Raw genomic sequence first — 24,752 nt, forward strand, 5'->3', positions numbered from 1 at the left:
TGCACTTTGGTAGTAGAAATAAATATGCAGACTATTTTCTAAACGGGGAGAAAATCCAAAAATCTGAGATGCAGAGGGACTTGGGAGTCTTTGTGCAGGATTCCCTAAAAGCTAACTTGCAGGTAGATTGGGTGGTGAGGAAGGCAAATGTAATGTTAGCATTCATTCCAAGAGGTCTAGAATACAAGAACAGGGACGTGATGTTGAGGCTTTGTAAGTCACTGGTGAGGCCTCACCTTGAGTATTGTGAACCGTTTTGGACCCCTCATCTCAGAAAAGATGTTCTGGCATTGGAGAGGCTTCAGAGGAGGTTCACAACGATGATTCTGGGTATGAAAGGGTTATCATACAAGGAATGATTGCTGGTTCTGGGTCGGTACTCGCTGGAATTTAAAAGGATGAAGGGAGATCTTATTGAAACCTTTCAAATGTTGAAAGGCCGAGACAGAGTAGATGTGGAAAGGATGTTTCCCAAGGTGGGGCAGTCTAGGACAAGAAGGCACAGCCTCAGGATAGAGGGGCATCCATTTAAAACAGATGTGGAGAAATTTCTTTAGCCAGAGAGTGGTGAATTTGTGGAATTTGTTAATTTATTACCACAGGCAGCTGTGGAGGACAAGTCGTTGGGTGTATTTAAGGCAGAGCTTGATAGGTTCTTGACTGGACACGGCATTAAAGGTTACAGGGCAGAAGGCTGGGAGTGGGGCTGAGGAGGGGAAAAAATGGATCAGCCATGATTGAATGGTGAAGCAGACTCGATGGGCCAAATGGCCTAATTTCGCTCCTATGTCTTATGGAACACTGTCACCTGCTTCTATTGTTTGCATGATGTGTGTTTTTTTTCCTCTTTAATGGTCTTTTTTAAAATTGGGTTCTTTGGGTTTCTAAGCAAGGTGTATAGTTTATACATTCTTTGACAATAATGAAATAACAAGCAGGATAGACAAAGGAAAATAAGCAGATGTTGTGTCCTTGGATTTTCAGAAGGCCTTTGACAAGGTACCACACATGAAGCTGCTTAACAAGTCAAGAGCCCATAGTGTCACTGGAAAGATACTAGCATGGATAGAGCAACAACTGATTGACCAGAAGCAAAGAGTGGGAATAAAGGGTGCCTTTTCTGGCTGGCTGCTAGTAACCAATGGTGTTACACAGGGGTCTAGGTTGGACCAGTTCTTTTATATTATCTGTCAATGATTGGAGAAGGAATAGATGGCTTTGTGGCCAAGTTTGTGGACAATACGAAGGTAGATGGATGGGTAGTGTTGAGGAAGCAGAGAGGATACAGAAAGACTTAAACAGATTAGGAGAATGGGCAAAGAAGTGACAGATGAAATACAGTGTTGGGAAGTATATGGTCATGCACTTTGGTAGAAGAAATAAAAGTGTAGACTATTTTCTAATTTCAAAAATTCAAAAATCTGAGGTGCAAGGAGACTTGGGAGTCCTCGTACAGGATTCCCTAAAGATCAATTTGCAGGTTGAGTCAGTGATGAGGAAGGCAAATGCAATGTTAGCATTCATTTTGAGAGGACTAGAATATAAAAGCAAGAATATAATGTAAAGGTTTTATAAGGTGCTGGTAAGGCCTCATTTGGAGTATTGTGAGCAGTTGTGGGCTCCTTATTTAAGGAAGGATGTGCTGATCTTGGAGAGAGTTCAAAGGAGGTTTGTGAAAATGATTCCAAGATTGAAAGGCTTATCATATGAGGAGATGGCTCTGGGCCTGTACTGACTGGAATTCAGAAGAATGAGGAATCATCTCTTTGAAACCTATTGAATGTTGTTAAGTCTCAATTGAGTAGAATACGAGAGGATGTTTTTCCTATGGTGGGGAAGTCTGAGACCAGAGCGCACATCCTCAGAATGGAGGGGGTCCATTTTGAATGGAGATGAGGAGGAATTTCTTTAGCCAGAGCAGTGAATCTCTGGATTTCGTTGCCACAGGTGGCTGTGGAGGCCAAGTCACTGTGAATATTTAAGGCGGAGATTTATAAATTCTTGGCTTGAAGGAATACGAAGAGAAGGTAGGAGATTGGGTCTGAGAGGGAAATCGATCAACCATGATGAAATGGTGGAGCAGACTTGATGGGCCAAATGGTCTAATTCTGCTCCTCTATCTTATGGTCTAATGGTCTAAGAGTGAACCAAAAGACAAATGCTCAGCATGGAGTGATGTTTGTCATTAAGAAATAAAGCTGTCTGCAACACCTTAATGGGATGAGTGATCAACTCAAGGCTCTTCAGCTCACCTTGGAATAGAGCAAGCACGTTATCACCACCACCATGCATGACACAACTTGGAAGCAAGTGAAGGATATCTGCTGACCTTTAAGAAAAATTCTGATCCACATTCCAGAGGGAAATCCCCCTGGATGCTGGAACTACATAGGACTCTCACTGTTGTTTACCACAAGGAAGTTATTGGGAGCATCTTCAGTCAACTCCTCTCCTTGACTAAGGAGTTAAACTCCATTTCACTGTGGATTGGTTTCATCTCAAGGCCCAATGGGCAAGATTTTCCACACACATCAATTCCAAAAGTTGCAGAGGTGCCATCAGTTAGCACAGGTGGCCTCAGAAGTATTTCCACCTTACACCTGCTAGGGTAACATCCAAGCAAGGATGCATCTTCAACCCAATGATTTTTCCAATTGCAATGCTGCAACTTGCCTCCAGCATGTTTTCCACGATGGTGGTGCTAAAATCACTCTTCAGTTATCAAGTTGACTCCTAGCCATGTGGTCAGTTGCTGAACTTCAAATCATTGTCAACTTGTCACTGAAACAGGAGAGAATGGCCCTTTTTACCTTACATATACAAAGGTCCTCTTAGAACTAATGCCCGATTCTGACAATAACAGGCCTGAGAGAGCCTGGAAAGCGTGGAGCTCATAGGAACATGGTCACTTGCTGCTCCACTCCAAGTCACACAACATTCAGACTTACAGATACATCACAATCCCTTGATTTCCACTGCACCCTTTTCTAAGCTTCACCAAAAGGATTGCAGCAGCTCAAGACAACAGCTTCAAGTCCTTGTCAATAATGTTGTAATCTTGAAAAAAAAATGAATAGATGTTTTGATATCTCAGCAGTCAAATCTCAACAAAGCCAGCTGATGGACTGATTAGGGAGTCAGCATAACATTCTGCATGGTAGGTCATGTCTTATGTACTTGATTTTTGAGGTGGTGCTGAAGAGGCTTGAAGAGGGTAGGGCAATGGATGTAGTCTGCTGGGACTTTAGTAACATATTAAATGAGATTTCTTCTTCATGGTAGACTAAAACGTGGGATTCACGGTGCCTTGATAGTCTGGATTCAGAATTGTTTTTGTGATGGACGACTGAGGATGGTGATGGAGGGGCATTTCTCTGACTGCAGGTTTGTGATCAGTGGTGTTCCACAGGGATCAGTGTTGGGACCTCTTGTTTGTGATATACAATTTGGCCAAAAGTGTAGATGGGTTGATTATGAAGTATAAAGTGACACAAACATTGGAGGAGCTGTGGATAGTGAAGAATGTTGTCAAAAGATACAGCAGATTAGGGCAGAGAAATGGCAGATAGAGTTTCATCTTGAGAAGTAGATGATGTTGCACTGTGAAGTTAACTGTAAAGGAGAGGTATATAATAAAGGCAGGATCTTTCAGATCACTTATGTACAGAAGAATGCTGGGGTATGACTCTACAGCTCCACAAAAGTGGCAACACATATAGATGGGGTGATAAAGGTAGTCCGCAGAAAGCTTCCCTTCAACCAGTCATAAATTTGAATATAAAAATCATTAAGGACCCTCATCATCTGGAACATGCAGTCTTCTCGTTATACCATCAAGGAGGAATCACAGCAACGTGAAGACACACACTGAACATTTTGGAAACACCTCTGCCATCAGATTTCTGAATGGTCCATGAACACTACCTTGCTATTTGCTCTTTCTCACCATTTTCTTATAGTGTAACTTGTACTATTTTTGTCTTTCACTCTACTGCTGTCATAATCTAATTCTGAGGCAGTAATTTTGTAGCTGTACAAAGCATTGATTATTGTGTGTAGATAATGAAGGGATAGAGACCTTATGTAGTTGACATTATTTAGTTTGGCACCATGATCTGCACATATGTCATGAGCTGCAGGGCATGCTCCCGTGCTGCCCTCCTCTACATTATGACATTCTCCAAGGCCTTCAGCCGCATATTCTATAGGTACCTGGAAAAACGTTCAAAGATTGAGACCTCAGACCAAGTACAAAGCTCCTTGTCTACCCTGCCTTCTCCTGTGCTGCTGAAACAACATCAGCAGGCACCTCAAAACAGAGATAACCACCAACACATTACGAAATTATTCAAATCCACAGGATTTCTGTCGAAGGACAACATTCCCAGCATTGTCCCCAGTGATACTTAAGTCCACACCAATGGGCAAATCACAAAACTGCCACTGGATTCCAAAACAGTGGTGTTATACGTCACTCAATTACAATAAGCCTTCATGAAAACTAACGTCTGACCAGCTTGCAGGAATTCTTGGCCCATAGTGATTCAAATGAAGGAGCATCTGTGATAGCATTGAGAATACCATCGCCTTTCCTGAAATGAACACAAAATCCCAGCCTAATGTAGAAGACACAAACCATATCCTTAACTACGCATCCAATCAAACATCTGCCCTATTATAACAATGTCTGCATCTCCCACATTGGCTTTAGCCACATCGGAATCCACAGAATTGGAGTGGAAGCAGGTCATTCCCTTAATCCCCCTCAATGAAGTATATTGACCTATAATGTTAATTCTGTTACTCTTTCGTAAGTTGCACCAATAAACATTATATTCATTAGACGTGTAAAAATGAATATACTTTGCATACAGTCATTTCATAAATTCAGTTTATTGAAGCAATATCTAAAAGTTCTAATATGTACAGACATTAAGATCATTTCAGACTAATAAAATCATTAAATTTACACCTTGTCTTGTTACAGGAAAATATATTGTTTACATTTTTTTCATTTCACAATACAATATGCCAGTATCTATAGTAAGTCTTCAAATGCTAGAGAATGATTATGGCAATTTATTTTAGAACTGAAGAATACACTAGTAAATACTGATAGTCAGCATCAAGAGCACAATCTTCACATAAAATGCACATTTTGCTACCAGTGAAAAGATGCATTTGAAAACTCAAATCATGCTAACTGGAAATTTAAATACCCAAAGTGGAACAATTAACTGCCTCTGTTAAGAATTTATATTTGCATAATCAGCCAATCTAAAAACCTTTAATCTCACAATTAAGTAATTAATTCTGCATTATCAAAATGAGATTTATTTTTATTTTCCCCATAAAAGCAAGTGGATATCCAAAGTTTCATGCCAGTATTATATTGGCATCTCAGAAGTTCCCGTAATCTTGTTAGTGAACGAATTAGTTGTTTTCTTGAGAAACAGCATTTTCCTGCAAAGTCAACAATCAAAAATCAGAAACTTAAAGCACTAATGAACACAAGTTATTCTTTTCATTTACACTAGTGTGAACTGCGTTGATTGTCAGTGGTTACAATTGGCTAATAATGTCTTAGGGAGCCTTGACGTTATGCAACCTGAGATGTTCCAAATATTGTAACTACTCCATCACTAGAGTCAACAGTGCCATGACTCCACAAAGAGTCCCACTGCATTTTACCACATGCAAAACTGAAGGGTAGATGCAAAGTAAATGGGACTTCTGGCCGAGTAGGAAAAAAAACCAATGCTTTACTTATTTTAATTAATTAATTTTAGAGCACATACATTTTGAATTTTTAATTTAATTTTAGAGTAAACCCATGAGCTTTGTTTCCCTCTGAAAAGTCTCCAACAATCATGTTGGAAAAACATCAACCTTTTGCAGCGGGGACATGAAAATGGTGGCCATCTCATCTGGCTCTTAAATCCAGAAAGGCAGGTGTTAAAAACTAGATCACAGTCCAAGTTCAGCATAATACAAACCACTTTCAGCTCATTCTCCTATAAAAATATGGAGTTTAACTGTGGGAGGCAGGTCCTTTCAGGAAGCTTAGAACTCGAGATATTTGATAGTCACACAAGTTACATTAATGATTAATCCAATTTTTAGAGGCTTGGCCAGACCAGAAGGCAGTTTGACAAACAGCAGGATACAAACAATAAACAAAAAAAATCTACAGTCCTAATGTGGCAAATATAGGCCCCTTAAAATCAATTCACTGTCAGTCTATGTTCAGCCCTAAACTTTGTAGGAACACCATCTTTGGAAGAGTTAAATCATGTGAACTTATCTGTAGAAACACTGTTTTAAAAAAAAAGTTGAACAGCACTGGCGAAAAAGCGCCATTTAGGGGCCTTGTGATGTTGATACAGAATAGTTGATTAACCAAATATTAATTGACATGTAGAGACTTTTAACAGTACTGTAGACTTTTGGTGGGGTAAAGATAATTTTCATTTCCCTCTCTTCTCCCACCTGGCACGTTTTCCAATTACTCATTCACAACTGCAGAAGAAACAGTGAGCATAATACACAGTTGCATCTTATAGCAAATAAAGGTCTGCTATCCACAGGGACAAATGAAATTCACCACTAGTCGCGGATATTGTTTTATTCTATATATAAAAATACAACATCACTCAACTCCCTTTTGAAAAGGCCATACCAAAGTACTTATTTGATGAAGTTATGTTGTCCAAGAGACTTCAGTGAGTAACACATTTTAAACAGAGCTTAAACACAGCTTTCCTTAGTCCAGGTTGGTAACTAACAAGAACAGATTCAAATGATATCAGGATTTCAAATTAATAAAAAAAACAGTAGATGGTTATAGCTGTATTTTTTTTATATAGTCCCTCACTGTTTGATAAGGAAATAAAACTTCCGGTATAAACACAAGAGATTCTGCAGATGCTGAAATATAGAACAACACAAACTGTCGGAGAAACTCAAGTCAGACTGCATTTATAAAACTGTTTATTCCCCTTCATAATGCCTGATTTTCTGTGTTCCTCTAGCCTCTTGTGTGTGAAAATTCTGGTAGATCACTTCATAATGAAATAGAGAACTGGCAATTATTCTTACACAGTTCTACAAAAAAATGTAAGACTGTTATTTCCTATCTGTACAGTCTCCACAAATTAATGGAAACAATAAAATCAGCTCATCCCTAGATATCAATGTGCCAAGATTATACAACATTGCCTCGTACAAAAGACAAATAACTCCATTCATTTTAATTAGCAAGATCTTATATTGAAAATTATCATAATTTATGAAGCAAATGCAATCGGCTGAAGTTTCTGCTACATCTTCAAGTTTATACTCCAGATTCCCACTGGATAACAGGGATACTATGTATGGGGGTGGGGAAGGAGGAAGAAATGTTGGATAAAAAGAGATACAATTCACAAAAATAATGCAAATCAACTAAATTTCCAATAAATTAGGTTTTCTTGTTTTTCTGTGAACATCAAATCTATTGTCATCCCTTACCACAATTATCCTTAACTAGCGAGTATGTTTCCATACAAAACCTTCAAACAAAAAAAACTTCTGAGCCAACTCCTTCAGAAAAACAAAATGCTCAGTAAGGCAGGGGTCCCCAACCTCTTTTGCACCACAGACTGGTTTAATATTGACAATATTCTTGTGGACCGGCCGACCGGTGGGGGGGAGGGGGGTATTAATCACGACCAGAATATAGGTGATAAGTCAACTCTAAGTCACTTATAAGTGGCTAATATGCTCAATTTTGTTTCTAAAAGGGTTTATTTAACAAATTTAATATTAAACACACAGCGCATATTTTCCTGCAACAAGACGGTGTCATCGAGGGGTGATGGGAGACAGCGATACTCGAAGGGGGTTCCTTATGTTCAGTCTATTCCGCAATTTAGTTTTCGTTGCATTCATTGCAGAAAACTCCGCTTCGCAGAGATATGATGTTGGAAATGGAAGCAACGTTTTCAGTGCTTTCGTGGCTATCTCAGGATATTTAGCCTTGACTTTGATCCAGAATGTCGGCTGAGATGTTATGCCAAACATACTTATCAGCTCACCGTCATTTGCAAGCTCGAGGAGTTGATCTTCTTTCCGCGCTGACATGGATGATTCACTGGGACATTCACAAATGGGTCACGGACTCGTTCCTTTGCACATCTTGGGTCATTTGTGGTTGGGAAGTAACGCTCGAATTCTGTCGACAGTGAAGATAGGTGATCACGCACCAGCTGTGAGAAGGACAGTGCAGCCTCAGTCTCTCCCAAAATCCCAGCCAATGTTGGGAACATGTCAAATATGCCCCGACCACTCTCCGTCCCCACAGTTCCAGTCTGGCTTTGAAAGCAGGCACTCTATTTGCCAACTTGAAGACAGTTGTCATTCTCCCCTGAAGTGACAAATTGAGTTCACTGAGCAGGTTGAAGGTGTCACACAGATAAGCGAGTTTTGCTATCCACTCCTCGTCACTGAAGTGTGCTGCCAGTGGTGACTTTTTTTCCTGAAAGAAATCTCTGTAGCTGCTCCCTTAACTCAAAAACCCTGGCCAGGGCTCTCCCCCTTGATAGCCACCTGACTTCAGTGTGTAAGAGAAAGCGTTTGTGCTCTGCATCCATTTCCTCGCAAAGCTGCACAAACAGACGTAAGTTAAGGGCTTTTGCTTTGATGTGATTGATAACTTCAACAACGTCACTCAATATGCTGTTAAGATCAGGTGACATTTTTCAGCTAGCCAGCATTTCCCTGTGTGTGACACAGTGTGTAGACTGGCATTCAGGAGCAACCTCTCTGACTCCGATAGGGAAACCAGACAGCTGTCCAGTCATAGCTGCAGCCCCGTCTGTGGATATTCCAACACAGAATGACCAGTCCAGTTTGCCTGACATGTAGTCATTCAAAGATTTGAATAGTTCTGCCCCAGTTATGTTAGTTGGCAGTGGCAGTGCACACAACATATCCTCCTGCACATTGTCTTGAAATATATACCACACATAAACCAGCAGTATTGCCTTGTTGTTGACATTGGTAGACTCGTCGACCTGAATAGCATACCATGGTGACTCGTTAAGGCATTCCACAGCTGTGCTTCGATGTCCTCCGCTATGTCATCGATTCTCCTTGAAACTGTGGTAGCTGAAAGAGAAACCTGTGCCATCTTGTTAGCTGCAGCTTCTCCCAACAGTTCATGGCACATGTCCTTGGCAGCAGGCAGAATCAATTCTTCACCAACAGTGAAAGGCTCCTTAGCCTTAGCAATAAGGCCAGCCACTAAGTACGACGCTCTCAGAGCAGCAGCATTTGTGGAGGTGCTGGCTCTCAGCACTTGCTTCTGTCCCGCTTGCTCACGTTTTTTCCTGCTGAAAAAACTCAACGGGTTTGTCTTTAAGTGCAGGGTGCTTGGACTCAAGGTGCTGAAGCAGTTTTGAGGGCCTCAGTACCTCATTAGACATCTTGTCTCCACATATCACACACAGGGGGATTGGAGCGTGCGAGTCACCGGTCGCAATAAAGTCATATTTTATGTACAACTCGTCGTATTTTCTGTTGAAGGGAGCTTTCTTTTTTTTTTTTTTTTTTTGCAGTGTTGGCCTCAACTGTCACTGCGTTATCATCATCGTTAGGCCTTTTATGTCCCCTACCACCTCTTCCAAAGAAACTCTCAAGCAACGTTTGCTTTTTACTCATCGAGTAGTTGTAGGTTAATGACCGACTGATGACCTCGCATGCGTTCAAGTTCAACACTGGGCAATTGCCGATTGCGTCACCTCTGATCTGGGCCGACATTTACGTGCCAGGCGGCACCTAATCAATTAGCATGTTTATTTCGGCTTTTTTCTTAAAGATGTACTGTGTGCCTCTCGGCTACCACTGCATTCTCTGCAAATCGGTATCTGTCCGTGGCCTGTTCGCTACTGCATTCGGTTTCGATTGTTATCCTTTCCTCTTCCAATTGCATCAACTCTTCATCTATCAGTTCTTGGTCATGAGATGCCAAAACCTCTTCAACATCATCTTCGTCAACTTCCACAAGCCAAACTCACTTTGTCCTCACTTCGTTCACCACGATCGAAACGCTTAATTATGCCTAGTTTTGCGCTAAGTCTAACACCCTTACGAGCTCTTTCAGGCCTTTCCGATACCTTAGAACTCATCTTGCTAACGGCTGCTCACAGCACGTGTTTAAGCAATGCTGGCGAGAATGCTGTTCTGAATCCGGGGGAGAGCGGCTGCTCGGGGCGCATGCTGCTTTTTTTTCACACGCTGCCTTTTTTTGTAACAGTGAAAACACGTTCTGTTAGCAAAAACAGGGAACTAATGTAGATCTTTCGTAACAGTGAGGTTTCATAAAGCGAACGTTCGAAAAGCGGGGGACACCTGTACCCAAAAAATGTAAGAAAATTCCAGCAAATAAACTTTCATCCAAGCTTTTGTTTTTAATATAATGTATTGCTTTATGTCGGAGTTGCTTGTGTCACAGTGCAAGAGGGCAAGAGATTCTATTCAAGATTGCATTTTACATTGGGTTCGAGCTTAATTCAATTAAATGAAAAATAATATTTTTACTTACAGGATGAACAATCTTCCCATATCTGCTTGTGAAATTAACTGTCACTTTCTGTTTATGGCCACTTCTTTCATCAAAGGTGTGGCAACTATCAAATGGAGGAATATACAAGTGAAGGCTGACAGCCTTCTCCGTGTGACTCACATTTTCAACTCTGTGCACCCCAATTGAATCTATTTTCAAAAAGCAAAGCATTTGGTCAGACACATTCCCAATGGAAATCACATAATTTACTTCAGATCCTGAAAACACAGTTTATCTGTTCATTTTTGAGTATAACACAATATTTTCAGATCTTTCCACTTTATAATAAAACTCAAGACATGATTTTCTCCAAGAATCTCATGTTGAGTAGAAAGCCAAAATGGCTAAATTGCACCTTTGTTTATATGTATTCTGTGAAAAACACTCGATCCCCAAACAATTAAATAGGCTCTCATATGTCTATTTGAGACAGTAACAAAAGATTTCCCAATTTGCTCATCTTGTGTATCTCATATACATTAACCAATTGTTTGAGCTATTTTTGGGTTTAGCACATTTAGCAGTTAACTTCAGCCACCAATCCTCAGGTTCGAATATGCATTGTGGATTTACTTTGAAATGTAGCTCTGAACAATAAATTCCTAAAGGCCTTGAATTACAGGCCAGTCCATGCTGATTAAAATTCAATTAGATGTCTTTGGTGCCAGTGCGAATTGGAAGGTGTGAAGTTTGTGTATAGTTTCAAAGAAAGCATTGTGGAAGAATTGTAAATATGGAACTGTCCTTTGATGTTTAGCACATAAAATAATTGGGTAGCGTGGGCCAGCCAGACTTTTCCACCGAAAGCATCTCAATATGATGCCTGCTGTATCATGTTTTCTCGAATAAAGAAACTGCTTCCTACCTACTAGTAATTTTCTCTGGTGTCTTCTTTCACGAAATAAACACCCCCCCCCTCAAAAAATGTTCCAGTTCCTTCATTTCACAGGTGAAATGGAAGAATTCATATGGAATTCATGCAGCAAGATTGGAACTTTTACTCAATGGTGAGCCAAGCCAAAACTAGAAAGACATTGTCATTAATGGTGCTGAATTTACATCAAAGGCACCAAGTTGAGAGGGTCGAGAGCTTTAAGTTCCCAACAGTGAACATCACCAACCCCTGTCCTGGTCTTAACACATAAACACCACAGCAAAGAAAGCACACCAGTCCTTCTTCTTCAGCAGGCAAAAATAAATAAATCCCCATGATTCTTACCAATTTTTATTGATGCATGATAACAAGCATTCTGTCTGGTATAGCAACTGTTCTGCCTGAGATCTCAACACATTACAGAGTTATGGACACATCTCAACACATTATGGAAACCAGCCTTCCCTGTGTAGACTCCGTCTATATTTCTTACTGCCTCAGCAAAGCAGCCAAAATAATCAGATACCACCCACCTTCTCTCTTCTTCCCCCTCCCTTCAATGGCCAGAAGACCTGAAAGCATATACCACCAGGCCAAAAGCCAATTTCTATCTTGCCATGTTAAGACTATTGAACTGTACATGGCATGTACAACAAATCAATTCAACTCCACTTGAGCACAAAATCTAGGCTGATAATCAGACGTGCCTTGTTAAACAGAAGCCCTCGCTTAAGTGAATAGAAGTTACCCCATCGCAGGGAAAGGGAATTATCAGTAGTATCCAGATCAATATTTATCTTAGTAAACATCACTAAAACAATAGATGTGAAAGCTTGGCCTGCACATATCTGGTTTTACAATACAGTGGATTCTAGTCAATGGGGCCATCAATTAATCAGGGCAGCCGCTTATCTGGGACAACCCCTAAAGAACAAAAACTCATCAAGAAAATAGCTGGGTTTCCTTTGTTTATTTGGGAAACTATGCCACTTAATCGGGACAGGAGATTGTTGCTCAAAAGTTTCTAACTAGTGTCAGCCATGTGCACTTATATGGTCATTACGCACTACACCGTGCTTAGAACAGTTCTTAAATAGTGTCAGCTACATGCATTTGTGTTCAAAAGTAAGTGATTTTTGTCACCGATAGTTGGTGAGAAATAAGCAGTAAGACAATTCTGAACTATTTTAACACTGTAGATTCATACAATCAGGCTTAGAGATGCAAGAAATGGCCAGGAGTGAAAATGAAATGATTTCATGCATCAAGTTAAGAAGAATTTGAAAGTATCAACGATCATCATGAATATTACAAAGAAAAATGAAGATTGGAGTATGCAACAATTTGTAATTGTTAGTCACTTGTACTTGTGTGGCCATTAGACACGACACCATACCTAAATAGAAGTTTTTTTGTGTTATGTTATTCATTTAGGCTGACCTAAGCCAAATTAAAAAGCAGTGATTTTTGACACTGCATCATGCAGGAAGGCAATTAAGGCAGTCTATTATCTGCACTAGATGTCTGGCTGATTCTGTTCATTTACAGTCACTGAATATGACAGCATGCACTGTATGAATTCCTCCATCAATAATTATTAGGAACCAATATGCAGTTTTATAGTACTGTAGTAGTACTGATGGTGTTCTAATTTGTTCAGTAATTTAAATACATGATTTATTACTCAGTCAAACAGTAGCTTGTCTTTTTTTAATCTATTTCCATAAAACTTTGGCTAATTGGGATTGCTGATAAACTGGGCCAAAATGTACTGTTCCCAATGTGTCCCAATTAAACAGATTCCACTGTAACAACGAATTCGAGGCACTTTAATGGCTCCAGAACAATTTGGAATGTCCCACACTTAAAGGCACTAAAATTGCATGCACGCCTTTTGAAAAATTAGAATTGCACTGATTAATTTCCATTGGCATACTAAATGAGATTTAACAAGTATTGTCACAGGAAACCCGGTAAACATGGAATATTAACTGAAAATTAAATCTAAAAAGGAAGCATTGAATTTAAAACATCAAAACCTCACCACTCATGTAAGCACACTTATTTTCTTGAAGAATGGTCTCCTTTTTCTTGGAAAGTTCTTTTATTTCTTCATTAGGCATATTGAAGATTGTTTCCTTTAACTGTCCCTGAAGTATTTTTAAGAAGCAGTGGGAATCAGAATGATCATGGATGCTGCTACATTGTGGAAAAACCAGAAAAAAAGTCAGCAACTTTGCTTTCGAACATGAGTAAAAACACTAGACAACACCATGAGCATTGAAAGAGTGAGATCGTCCACCTGAAATAAAAGACAGAACATGTTAAGATCAATGAGAACAGTTTCTTGGAACCATACTTCCTTCATCTTTTGTCTATTTGAAATTATAAAAAGGAAGTAGTAGCAAAGCCATAACTGAGGTAACATTAATACTATTGGTACACAGTACCTGCCATGGCCTTCACCCCAGCAGAGTATCATCAAATTGAACTTCCCATTTCCTTCATCAACAAGATTTCTCGTGTATCTGCAAAAAGAGGAACCATAAGTCCCATTATGGTGCATGATCCAAAGATCCAAATCAGAAAAATAAATGTATTTACACACCAGAAGCTAAACAGACAACTGTGAAAGATTCAACATTCATAATTGTATGCATAGTATAAATGATCAAGAAACTAGATTAGACATGATCTTAGCATTAAAATATGAAATCTGAAAATGTAGATGAGACTTACAAATTTCAATTAAAAATAGAAGCATATACTTTGAGATTAACTTGAAATTAAGGTGCTTCACGAGGGAAAGTGCACTAATCTTCATTTCAATATGGACAATTGATCTGGTATATTTTCAAAAGGAAGAATAAGGAAATAAATGTGCATGAGGCAGAGAGAAAAGGGATAGATAAACTATTTACCAAACATAACACGGGAAATTAAGACCGAATTTTATAAAGAAACATCCAATTTCACTCCTAGAAGGATTGAATTTAAATTTTGGTTTGTTCTACTTATTGTTCTATACAAAATATTACAAAAATTACAAGACACTATGTTAAATCTAACATAATTTACATGGATGACACTGTGAAAGGATATCATCATAAGGCCTTAATATATTGTGGAAGCTTGTCTCACCCCTAAAGGGCCTCCTCTTGGCAATTCAGGGAATATTAACAATGTAGAATTTGCTACCACAGCACTAGTAGTGGCAAATCAACTATGGTGCAATTAAGGGAACCAGGCAATAAAAACAAGGGACAAAGGTGTTGATAAATGTGAAAATTTGTGAGGAGATATCTATCAAAAATATGCCAGAATAGAATAATTAGCTCTGCCTGCCTCTCTGGGAATACACCCCACTTATTTGCTCCCCATCAGTAAAAGTAGGAAAGCCATACGACAACCGCAAAAAGCTTTAGCTATACATTGGGAAGACTACATGCATGTTTCATTTTTTTCTGAATTCTGATGTAGTTAAAAAGAATCACAATAATTATTTCTGGAAAGAATTGTCTCATGACCAAAGTTGAGCAGGTTGGACACTGGATTAGAATTTAAAAGAATGGAAGTTTTATTTGGCTTATTTAATTTTGAACATGGGTGTTGTTTGCAAAACCATCACTTGTTGTGCAACACTAACTAATCTTGAGCCAGTGGTTGGACTATTATAATCCCATGTGCTAAGGTAGCACTGTTGGGTGAGTAGTACCAGGGTTAAGACCCAGCAATTAAGAAATCGTGATAGATTTGCCCCAAGTCAGGCTTATGCGACTGGGAGGGGAAAATAAGGGCAGTGCCATTCTCATGCATCTTCCGACTTCAGCCTTACTTGAGTAGCTATGATTCCACATTTGAAGATGCTGTTGGAGTAGCCAGTGAGCAACAACACTGCATATTGTAAAAAGCAGAATCTACAACAACTGTGCACCAGTGGTGCAAGAAATGAATGGGTCCCAATCAAGCTGGCTGCTTTGTCCCAAAATCTTGTATGTACACTGTTACCATTGCTGCACTCATCTAAGTAAGTGGAGTGTGGAAATGTTTCAAATGGTGGAAATGTTTACATGATCTTATGCAATCAAAAGATTGAGGGACTTGACATGATCATTGCCATGTGATTATTATCCCTTCAGGAGGAAGTTCAGAGTTAGGCAGAATAGCTTCAAATATGGGTGACCCATTAAGACATAAACAAGGAATTTCTTCTGAGAAATTCTTTTGAATTTACTAACCCAGAGACTGTCAATAACTATGCAGGACCGAGGTAGACATTTTGCTTTTAATAGTTGGGGTGGAGGATTATAATGTGAGGAACAGCCAAGTTCAGAGCAGTCATAGCAGATCAGAGTCCAGTGGGTATATGAACAACTGTTGCTCCCATTGGTTATGTACACAGACTTCTGGAACCAAGCAAAAAGAATCTTTCACAATAGTTTAGTTGGAGAACTGGGATACAACAGAAAATTGCTACGAGATACCCAGCATATTAGGTAGTATCTGTGAGGAGAGAAGAGCGTAAAGGTTTCAGGTTTGATTCAGAGATTAAACAATTATTTGGTCACCATCTTGCATTAGATAACTGACATTTAATAACAATTATTCAGGTATTGCAACACAGGCAGCACTGCGCATTGTAAAATAAGCCACTAGCCTATGATGTAATTGACTAAAATGATATTTCAACTTTTCTAAATATGAAGCATCAGACTAATATTTGCCTTTTTAAAAAATCACAGAATACAGAAATATTGCAATGACTTCCAGTTATCAATGATCAAATTATCATTAATTTGAATTAACATACAATCAACCACTTTCAATTATTTGGCAAATCCTCATCCGATGATCTCCCAGATTTTTAAATACAAAATGTTTTTAAAATGCTTATTTTAAATTCTCTTGGAGGTTATGGCCAAAGAGAAGGATTTGCTAACAACATATTGAGGGGCAGTCCTTCAAAACTGTATTTCTATGTTTACTCTTTTGTCAAAGGATAGACTAAGGATTTTCAATGATTAAACCGAGATTTTATAATTTCAAGCTCTAGTGGGAAAAAAATGCAACTAAAACCATGCGATACAAGTGTAATGCCCTGGTTAAGAATCTTACTGCTAAGGTTGGAGGGGATTTCATTTCGTAGCTTTCTGTAGAAGCAATGTGTCCTGCTGATAGTATTTGGGTTTCAGTTAAAGATAAGGGACTGTGATGTTCAATTTAGGAATGCTGCTAACTATTCAGGATGGTGGAATTGGAGAAGGTTCTAGAGAAAGCTGGACGGAAAAAGATTTGTGATGGACACTGGTGGGGTTCGTGGTCTTTTTGGCGGGAGATCGAGAGAAGGTCAGGAGAGATGGCTGTAGGATTGGATCCGACAGGAAGGCATGATTATAAGGGATGATTCGTGAGTTGAAAGAGTCCAAGATGGGAAGTTCTACCGGTGATTGGTGATGAGAAGTCGATGCTGTAAGTAACAGTCACACCAAGCTTTTGGAAGATATGAGCTCCGACACTGTGCACATTTAGACTGGTTTAATTGTAGAGGGCCCTTTTAATTTTTTTTCCCCTTTTTCTTTTCCTCTTAATAACTCGTTGACTAAGCAGAAATTAATAAATACACCTTTTTACAATTGTATGCTGTGTACGATCTGTTATTTCTTGCTGTTGGATAATCATTTATGGGCAGTATTTATACAGCATTCGCTCAAATTGGGGTTCCGTTAATTGAAACATCCCAACTTTTCTGTTTGGTGGGACACAAATCATACCGACCCTAAGCATACATTGTTGGAGTCTCACCCAAGTCCAGTGGCTGTTAGTAGAGCCAGCTAACAAGCCAAGTTCCTATACAAGCCCAGTGAGAGGGCTTCATAAGGAAAAGTCAAGCTTATTTAACTTTATTGAATTATTTGATGTAGTACCAGGAAGGTTCGACAGAGGCAATGCAGCACAGCTTATTCCTGGATTTCCAAACTGGCTTCATCAGTCTAAAAGCTTGTGATTAATTGAAAAGCAAATAAACTAAAAATGTTGGATCTGAAATAAAAACAGAAAATGTCAGAAATACAAGTCAGACAGCATCTGCAGTGCAAGAGTTAATGTTTCAGAGTGATAACCTTTCTGCTACCCTGCTGAGTATTTTCAGTCTTTTCTGTTTTTTTTCCAGATTTCCAGCATTCAGATTTATTTGTCCCATATGCATTGAAGCATACAGTGAAATGTATAGTTTGCATTAACAACCAGCACATTTTCTGATGCCCACAATGTTCCACAGAACAGCAAGAACAACAAACAAAGCTTCTTTACCATCACTCCCACTCACACCCAGACAGGCCTCCAACCTCAGGATAGCCACCTTCAGGATTGTAAGCAACACACGTCAAAGTTGCTGGTGAACGCAGCAGAGGTACAGTCGACGTTTCGGGCCGAGACCCTTCGTCAGGACTAACTGAAAGAAGAGCTAGCAAGAGATTTGAAAGGGGGCAGGGGAGGGGGAGATCCGAAATGATAGGAGAAGACAGGAGGTGGGGGAGATGGAGCCAAGAGCTGGACAGGTGAATGGCAAAAGGAAGGAAGCCCCGAGGATGGGCAAGGGGTATAGTGAGAGGGACAGAGGGATAAAAAGGAGAGAGAGAACAAGATTACATAATACACACTCATACACACACACATATATATTAAATAACGGTTGGGGTACGAGGGGGAGGTGGGGCATTAACGGAAGTTAGAGAAGTCAATGTTCATGCCATCAGGTTGGAGGCTACCCAGACGGAATATAAGGTGTTGTTCCTCCAACCTGAGTGTGGCTTCATCTTGACAGTAGAGGAGGCAGTGGATAGACATATCAGAATGGGAATGGGACGTGGAATTAAAGTGTGTGGCCACTGGGAGATTCTGCTTTCTCTGGCGGACAGAGCATAGGTGTTCAGCGAAACGGTCTCCCAGCCTGTGTTGGGTCTCGCCAATATATAGAAGGCCGCATCGGGAGCACCGGACGCCTGATGGCATGAACATTGACTTCTCTAACTTCCGTTAATGCCCAACCTCCCCCTCGTACCACATCCGTTATTTATTATATATGTGTTCTTTTTCTCTCTCTCCTTTTTCCTCCCAGTCCCTCTCACTATACTCCTTGCCCATCCTCTGGGCTTCCCCCCTCCCCTTTTTCCTTCTCCCTGGGCCTCCTGTCCCATGATCCTCTCATATCCCTTTTGCCAATCACCTGTTCAGCTCTTGGCTCCATCCCTCCCCCTCCTGTCTTCTCCTATCATTTTGGATCTCGCCCTCCCCTCCCAAATCTCTTACTAGCTCTTTTTTTCAGTTAGTCCTGACGAAGGCTCTCAGCCCGAAACGTCGACTGTACCTCTTCCTAGAGATGCTGCCTGGCCTGCTGCGTTCACCAGCAACTTTGATGTGTGTTGCTTGAAATTCCAGCATCTGCAGATTTCCTCGTGTTTGCACCTTCAGGATTGCACCTGGATTCTAGGACTTGCAGAGAATCCACCCGAGACTCCTCCTGGCCTTTACCTTCAGTCTTCAACCTTCTACCTCTGAACTCACCATGTTGTGAACTTCAAGCTTTGGGCCACTACTTCCGAATTTGCATGGACCTCTGGCCCCAGCGATCTGGGGCGTCACCATCCCTCACGACTCTGACTCGTGCCCGGGATTCACTGACCATATGATCTTCCAATTGGAAACTGGTCTCCAACCCGAGGATCACTGATCACCTCAGCACCTCCAACAACTTCAGGGATTGCTGATATTCAACTGTGGAGCGCTTCAAAATTGACTCAAATTCTTCACTCCTGATTTTCTTTCAGTGTCAAATTTTGATTATATACCCATCCTTTATATTTTTCAGTCATACCACTAAGCATAAAACATCCTTATGAATGTTGAAGAACCTGTTGACCAAATCGGACTCCAGCATTTTAAAGGAAAGAATAATGAGGACTAATAACTACTAAACAGGGATGTGGACTGTGCTAATATAGTAACAGGAAACTATAGACAGAGCCTAGAATTAGAGACACAGAATACAGCAGCAACGATAACCAGCTTTCTAGAAATCCACCCATTGTGTTGTAAATGAAAGTTGGATTTACTGTTTGACTCATGTATTCTGTAATCAGCACTTAGTCTGTTATTCAAGTCTTCCTGTAGCCACCATTCTGTTATTAAAATGTTGTCTTACTGGTAGTCTCATCAACTGAGAGTGTAAAAGCTGTATCAAATTCATGCTCACTCAGATCAATCTGTTTAATTGGTCTGTTGTGCACCAGTTTTTTTTTAAAATAAGTCACCCATTACTTTGGATAATAACTCCACATGGCTTTTTAGTTTGCTCCTACTCTGGCATTTTGCCAATTTGGCAAAAGTGAAACTTTGTTTCTGTGGTAAGTGAGGCAACTCAGCATTACCCATCACAACATGCAGTAAAGCCCCATTTACCACTCACTCAATAGAAGGCAATTCAACAGCTTGTTAGATACATTTTGTCACTGCACCCACCATCACCTTGCTGTCACAATTGACCTCAGTGTCCTTCCTTTCATACCAATCTTGGTGTGCATCTCTTCCACACTTGTCAAATCTGGCCAGATGCCTTTAGCTAGATAAGAGAATAGATCATCCGAGCCCTATTAAAGTATATAGTTGTGTAGAAAACGATTAGCTAACAAGGTCAGGTCTTGGATCAAGCTCGAGGGTAGTCATACAGGTGGAGAGTGAGGAGGTTTCATTATTTTATCCTAAGCAAATAATCACTTAAAACACAAAAGAGTTTGAGATTCAAAATATCTTATTTTTTTCTAATTCTCCAGAACAGAATCAGACAAGACTAGACTTGCACAGAAGCAACTTTATCTGAAGGGAAGATAAAAGCTGAAAGCAAAACAAACTATGTAAATGTAAAGTAGATACATTGCTATCTGGTTAACATTTCATGTATGGTTTTATCAAGTGTAAAAGAAGCCTCTTAATTGGGTTAAAATAATTGGAGGGATTGAAGAGAAAATACAGGAAAAAAATACCAAGAATCAGAAATATGGATGCATTCAGCATGTGTAGACTGCATTACAAATATTATGACAACTGTTTAGAAATAGTGTACAAAGATCTTTGTACATTGTGCCAGAGTAAGATTTAATTTTAAACATAAAGAACTGCAGAAGTAAAAACAGGAAGAGTTTCACACAATCTTTTGATATCCCCCAACTTCTGAAGGTGGTGAAATGTTCACATATGCTGAGTGCCTATATTCTGAGGGGTGGGAACAATAATTCTAGTCTTGTAACATTTACTGAAAAATTTCTTAAGAAAGGGTATAAATAGTAGCCCTTGCATGATTCCTTGCTTAGGTCCAAAGTCTGGAGAACTGATAACAAAACAAAAAGGGGATCTACAATTATTGGAATAGTTAAATACACTGTAATTAATCTTCCTTCAGAAGAGCAACTAGCAGGCTTTAACATGATAGCTTTCACTTCACTCAATAGCTTCCACTTCTAGCTACATAACCCCATCAAAAACATACCAATCCAAGGTGTTTTTTTTTTAAAATGGATTACCTCAGGACACTGAAGTTCAAATATATTTCAATTCCATTCTTTCTATGTCATGATTAGGGTAAGAAAATACTGGGTTTCAGTTTAATAAATCTGACAAGAGTTAATTTGCATTGGAGAATACAGAATGGTGTATATATAATTGAAACTGCTCTTAACCAACTACAACACTGACATGACACCTCAATACAAAGCTTTGTATCAGAATTTAAATTGGGATAAGAACACAACTGTTTTAGTTAAAAAGAAAAATGGTTAACTACTGAATATACTTACAATACAATAATAGTTCAAGATATGACCTGGTAAGTTAGCAGTAACTTTGGTGGAACTTTTGTGAATGCTGTATAAATAGAGAAAACTTAACTTGGGGTGAAATTAAAACTCCAAGCTCTGAACAGTTGAATGATCCGGAAGTACAAAAGTTTGAGAATCAAATTAAAACTAGTTCTCAATCATGAGACCTCTGAAAGATACAAAAATATCATTTTGCTAGAACTGTATTTGCTCTAAGATAACTTCATGACTTCCTCTTGGTCTTTCTACATATTCAATTGTCCCTCAATTTGTTACAGACACCTCTTCTACCATTTTTCCTCATCAGCATTCCATGATTTAAAAGACCCAAAAACTTCCTCGTACAAACCTCTAGATTAATTCACACAAGTTAATAACTTCCATCCCCAGAGCAATGAGCAGTCAGCATACAGTGTTTAAAAGACTGAATGTGAAAATATTGACTGATACTTTGGTGCTACAAGTGTTGCAATGTTGAGATGCCAGTTTTCAGATAAGACAGACCAATGACATTACAGAACAGCACAGATCTGTCCAGGTACAAAGTTAAAATCCAACCATAACCTGACCTGGCCACAGTTTGAGTGAGCGTGTTTCAACAGCACACACACTGAAGAGCAGATTCTACTCAAACTGGAGTCCTTTGCATAAGCAGGAAAGAAAGACAGATCATGATGATCCCAACCCAAATGCCTTAGCAGAATGTACAGCGAGTTGGGTTTAGGTTGAGTGGAAAGCCCCATCAGCTAGAACTGGAAAGTAGGGTTCTACTGTATTTGTTACTCAAACAAAATTACAGTGCAATGTTTTTTTTTACTGCTTATTATGGGAGGTTGATGGGCTAGTGTTGGTTGCCATGTTTTTTGTATTGCAAATGCCCGCACATGGAAACTGCTTCACTGGCTTCATTTTGAGATGGTCAAGAAAAGCACTGTGTTACAACGTTCCAAGTCATCAATACAAAAACACCAATCGTTTCCCCAGCAGCTTTTTCCCCAACTCAAACATTTCCACGATTTCCTACCTTTAAAAAAAACTTAAATATTTCCAGTTCCTGTAATGGATGGATCTGATTGGGACATCTCATCAGGCATGCATCATTAATTTAAAAAAAAAACAATTTCTGTCAGTAACAAACCAATTACGGAGAAACTATAAATCAATTATACTACGTGTTACTTTCCCTTCCTTCTACCAGTTATCAATGAAGTAAAACGTATTAAACTCACAGCAAATGTGCAACAATTAAATTGGCAGAGCTAACAAATAGATCAGTAACAAGACAGAATATCCTTCCCACTAGAACTGTTGCTCGCACAATTTTCGATTCTTACAATAAGTCAGTACTTCGGGAAAATGGCTGCTAAAGATTGCAGAATGGGATCAAAGTTACTAAAGGGATGAAGGGCCATAACTTCCAACATTTCTGTTTTTGTTTTAAACTAGGCTTATTTTGCTTATCGCCATGTTAAACATTTTCCAAAACGTGCCGCAAGGTTGAAGGGAAGGTTCCACCATTGTGAAGTTCTATTCTGCAGCTGTCTTCCATAGTCCCAATCCAAGCTGCAACCAGTCCAAACTGCAAGTACGATCAGTAAGGGCAAGGCAGCAAAGCAACGTGTTTGCAATGCAAAACAGATACGTTCCATAAATACCACAGCACAAGTTCTTGCTTTAAAGCAGCAAAGCGACTTTAACAGATCTGATTTTTAGCGAATTCTATCAACATAAAATCCCCGTTAGAAATTAATGGAACAAAATATTTATGAAATTTAAGAAAAGTGAAGGATATAAAAACGGCTCCGATTATAAATGGGATCAGTTACATTCCTTATGAGTGATAATTTAAAACATATTTATCAAACTTGAAGTTGCAATATTCAGTCACAGGCTCACAAAATTTGCACAACTACACACGGGGGGAAAAATCCCGGTAGTCCCAGTGGCCCGAACAACGTTGCCTACATAACTATAGGCCTTACCGGCAGCTTTACACCCCGGCAGACAGGCACAATCCGGATTAAATCTCTCCTCATTGCCTATATTTTTCAGTTACTGCATGTATACAATACGGCCTATCCATTGACCCAGCAATGATCACAGTATCTTATGTACGGCAGAGCATATGGAGTTCACATCTCACCCGCCAACCTCTCACCTGCACTGGTCAAATTTGGCGTACTTCCACCACTCCTGAGGGTTGCTTTGGTAGGATTCTAACAAAGTTCGCACCTCGTCCACATCGACTTTGTCATCAGAAAAAATGCGGTGCAAATCCTGAATTACATCCGACAGGCTCTGAGGTTTCTGCATTTCTGTTCGCTCCATAATCAGCTTTCCCTACCACAGCGCCACTACACTAAGGAACACCTTCAGAGAGCGCTCTCTCTCTAGCAAGTGGCTAAAACCAGCTATTTATATAGACTCGATTAAAGCGCTGGGGGAAGATCCAACTGTCACTCAGGGAGGAATTTCAATTACGTTCCCAGAACACTGTGTGTTTTCTAGCTTTTTAGCCCAGCGTATGGAAATGATGCAAACCGATATATAATATATTTGCGCGCTGTTTATACGACGAACGGTTATCTTACTTAGCTAAATTAATCGTTAACGTCAGCATAATTGCCCCCCTTAGTTTGCGATGAAAGAGTTTTACCATGTTCCAGATGTAATAAGATATTTCGGGAATTTGTTACACGGGGAGGTAGACGTTTATTTTATTCGTGGAATGTGGTTATGACTACTGGGTCGTATTTCTAATCTTTCCGAGCAACTCTTGGAGCCACATTCTGCATTCCACTGTAGTGCTTGCGGTGAAAATACTCCGAATATGTGACGAAAATATGCAATGAGTTATTTCAAAGGGCATTTCGGAAACTGGGGCAAGTACAGAAAATGCTGGAAACACTCAGCAGGTCAGGCAGCATCGGTGGAAAGAGAAGTAGTTAACTTGAACCCCTTATCATTTTTTGCTTTTGTTTCAGATTTCCAACTGTAGTCGATAATTTTTCTAGGTCATAATTTTTTAAATGATAGGGACTGGGTAATCCAAGATATTGGAGCACATTCTGTCCAATTTTATGTGCAAATCTGGATGAAAGGAGTTTTACCCATGGCTTGGCACAGAAGTGATCATGCCTTTTGAAAATTCTTCCAATTAGAAATGGGCCCATGCACATTAGGACTGCTGATGTTTTCCAGCATCAATGACTTGTGATGGGTTTCATCAAATACACAGCGTTAATCTCTGTCAACGTACTGAAATTGTAGAAATAATGTAGAATATATAGCATTTTATAGGTACCATAAAAAGAGCAAACATCAGGTAACTTGGGGATGTGAATTAAAGAACCCCAACAATGCATGTTCTGTCTTAACAGCCCGCCTAGCATTCCAAAGCTCCACA

General features: G+C 39.6%; 1 protein-coding gene across 1 annotated transcript; it reads right to left on the minus strand.

The window, feature by feature from the left end:
• Positions 1-4,877: 4,877 nt before the first annotated feature.
• Positions 4,878-23,745, minus strand: LOC134357297 (cysteine dioxygenase type 1-like). The gene is made up of 5 exons (XM_063068672.1): positions 23,505-23,745; positions 13,928-14,005; positions 13,522-13,676; positions 10,583-10,752; positions 4,878-5,463 (listed from the first exon to the last, which is right to left on the minus strand). Exons 1-5 carry the CDS (start codon positions 23,672-23,674, stop codon positions 5,434-5,436), a joined length of 603 nt encoding a protein of 200 aa, XP_062924742.1. The 5' UTR covers positions 23,675-23,745; the 3' UTR covers positions 4,878-5,433.
• Positions 23,746-24,752: the final 1,007 nt, after the last annotated feature.

The sequence above is a fragment of the Mobula hypostoma genome, chromosome 16, assembly GCF_963921235.1.
Source record: "Mobula hypostoma chromosome 16, sMobHyp1.1, whole genome shotgun sequence".
In the NCBI taxonomy this organism is placed as follows: Eukaryota; Metazoa; Chordata; class Chondrichthyes; order Myliobatiformes; family Myliobatidae; genus Mobula; species Mobula hypostoma.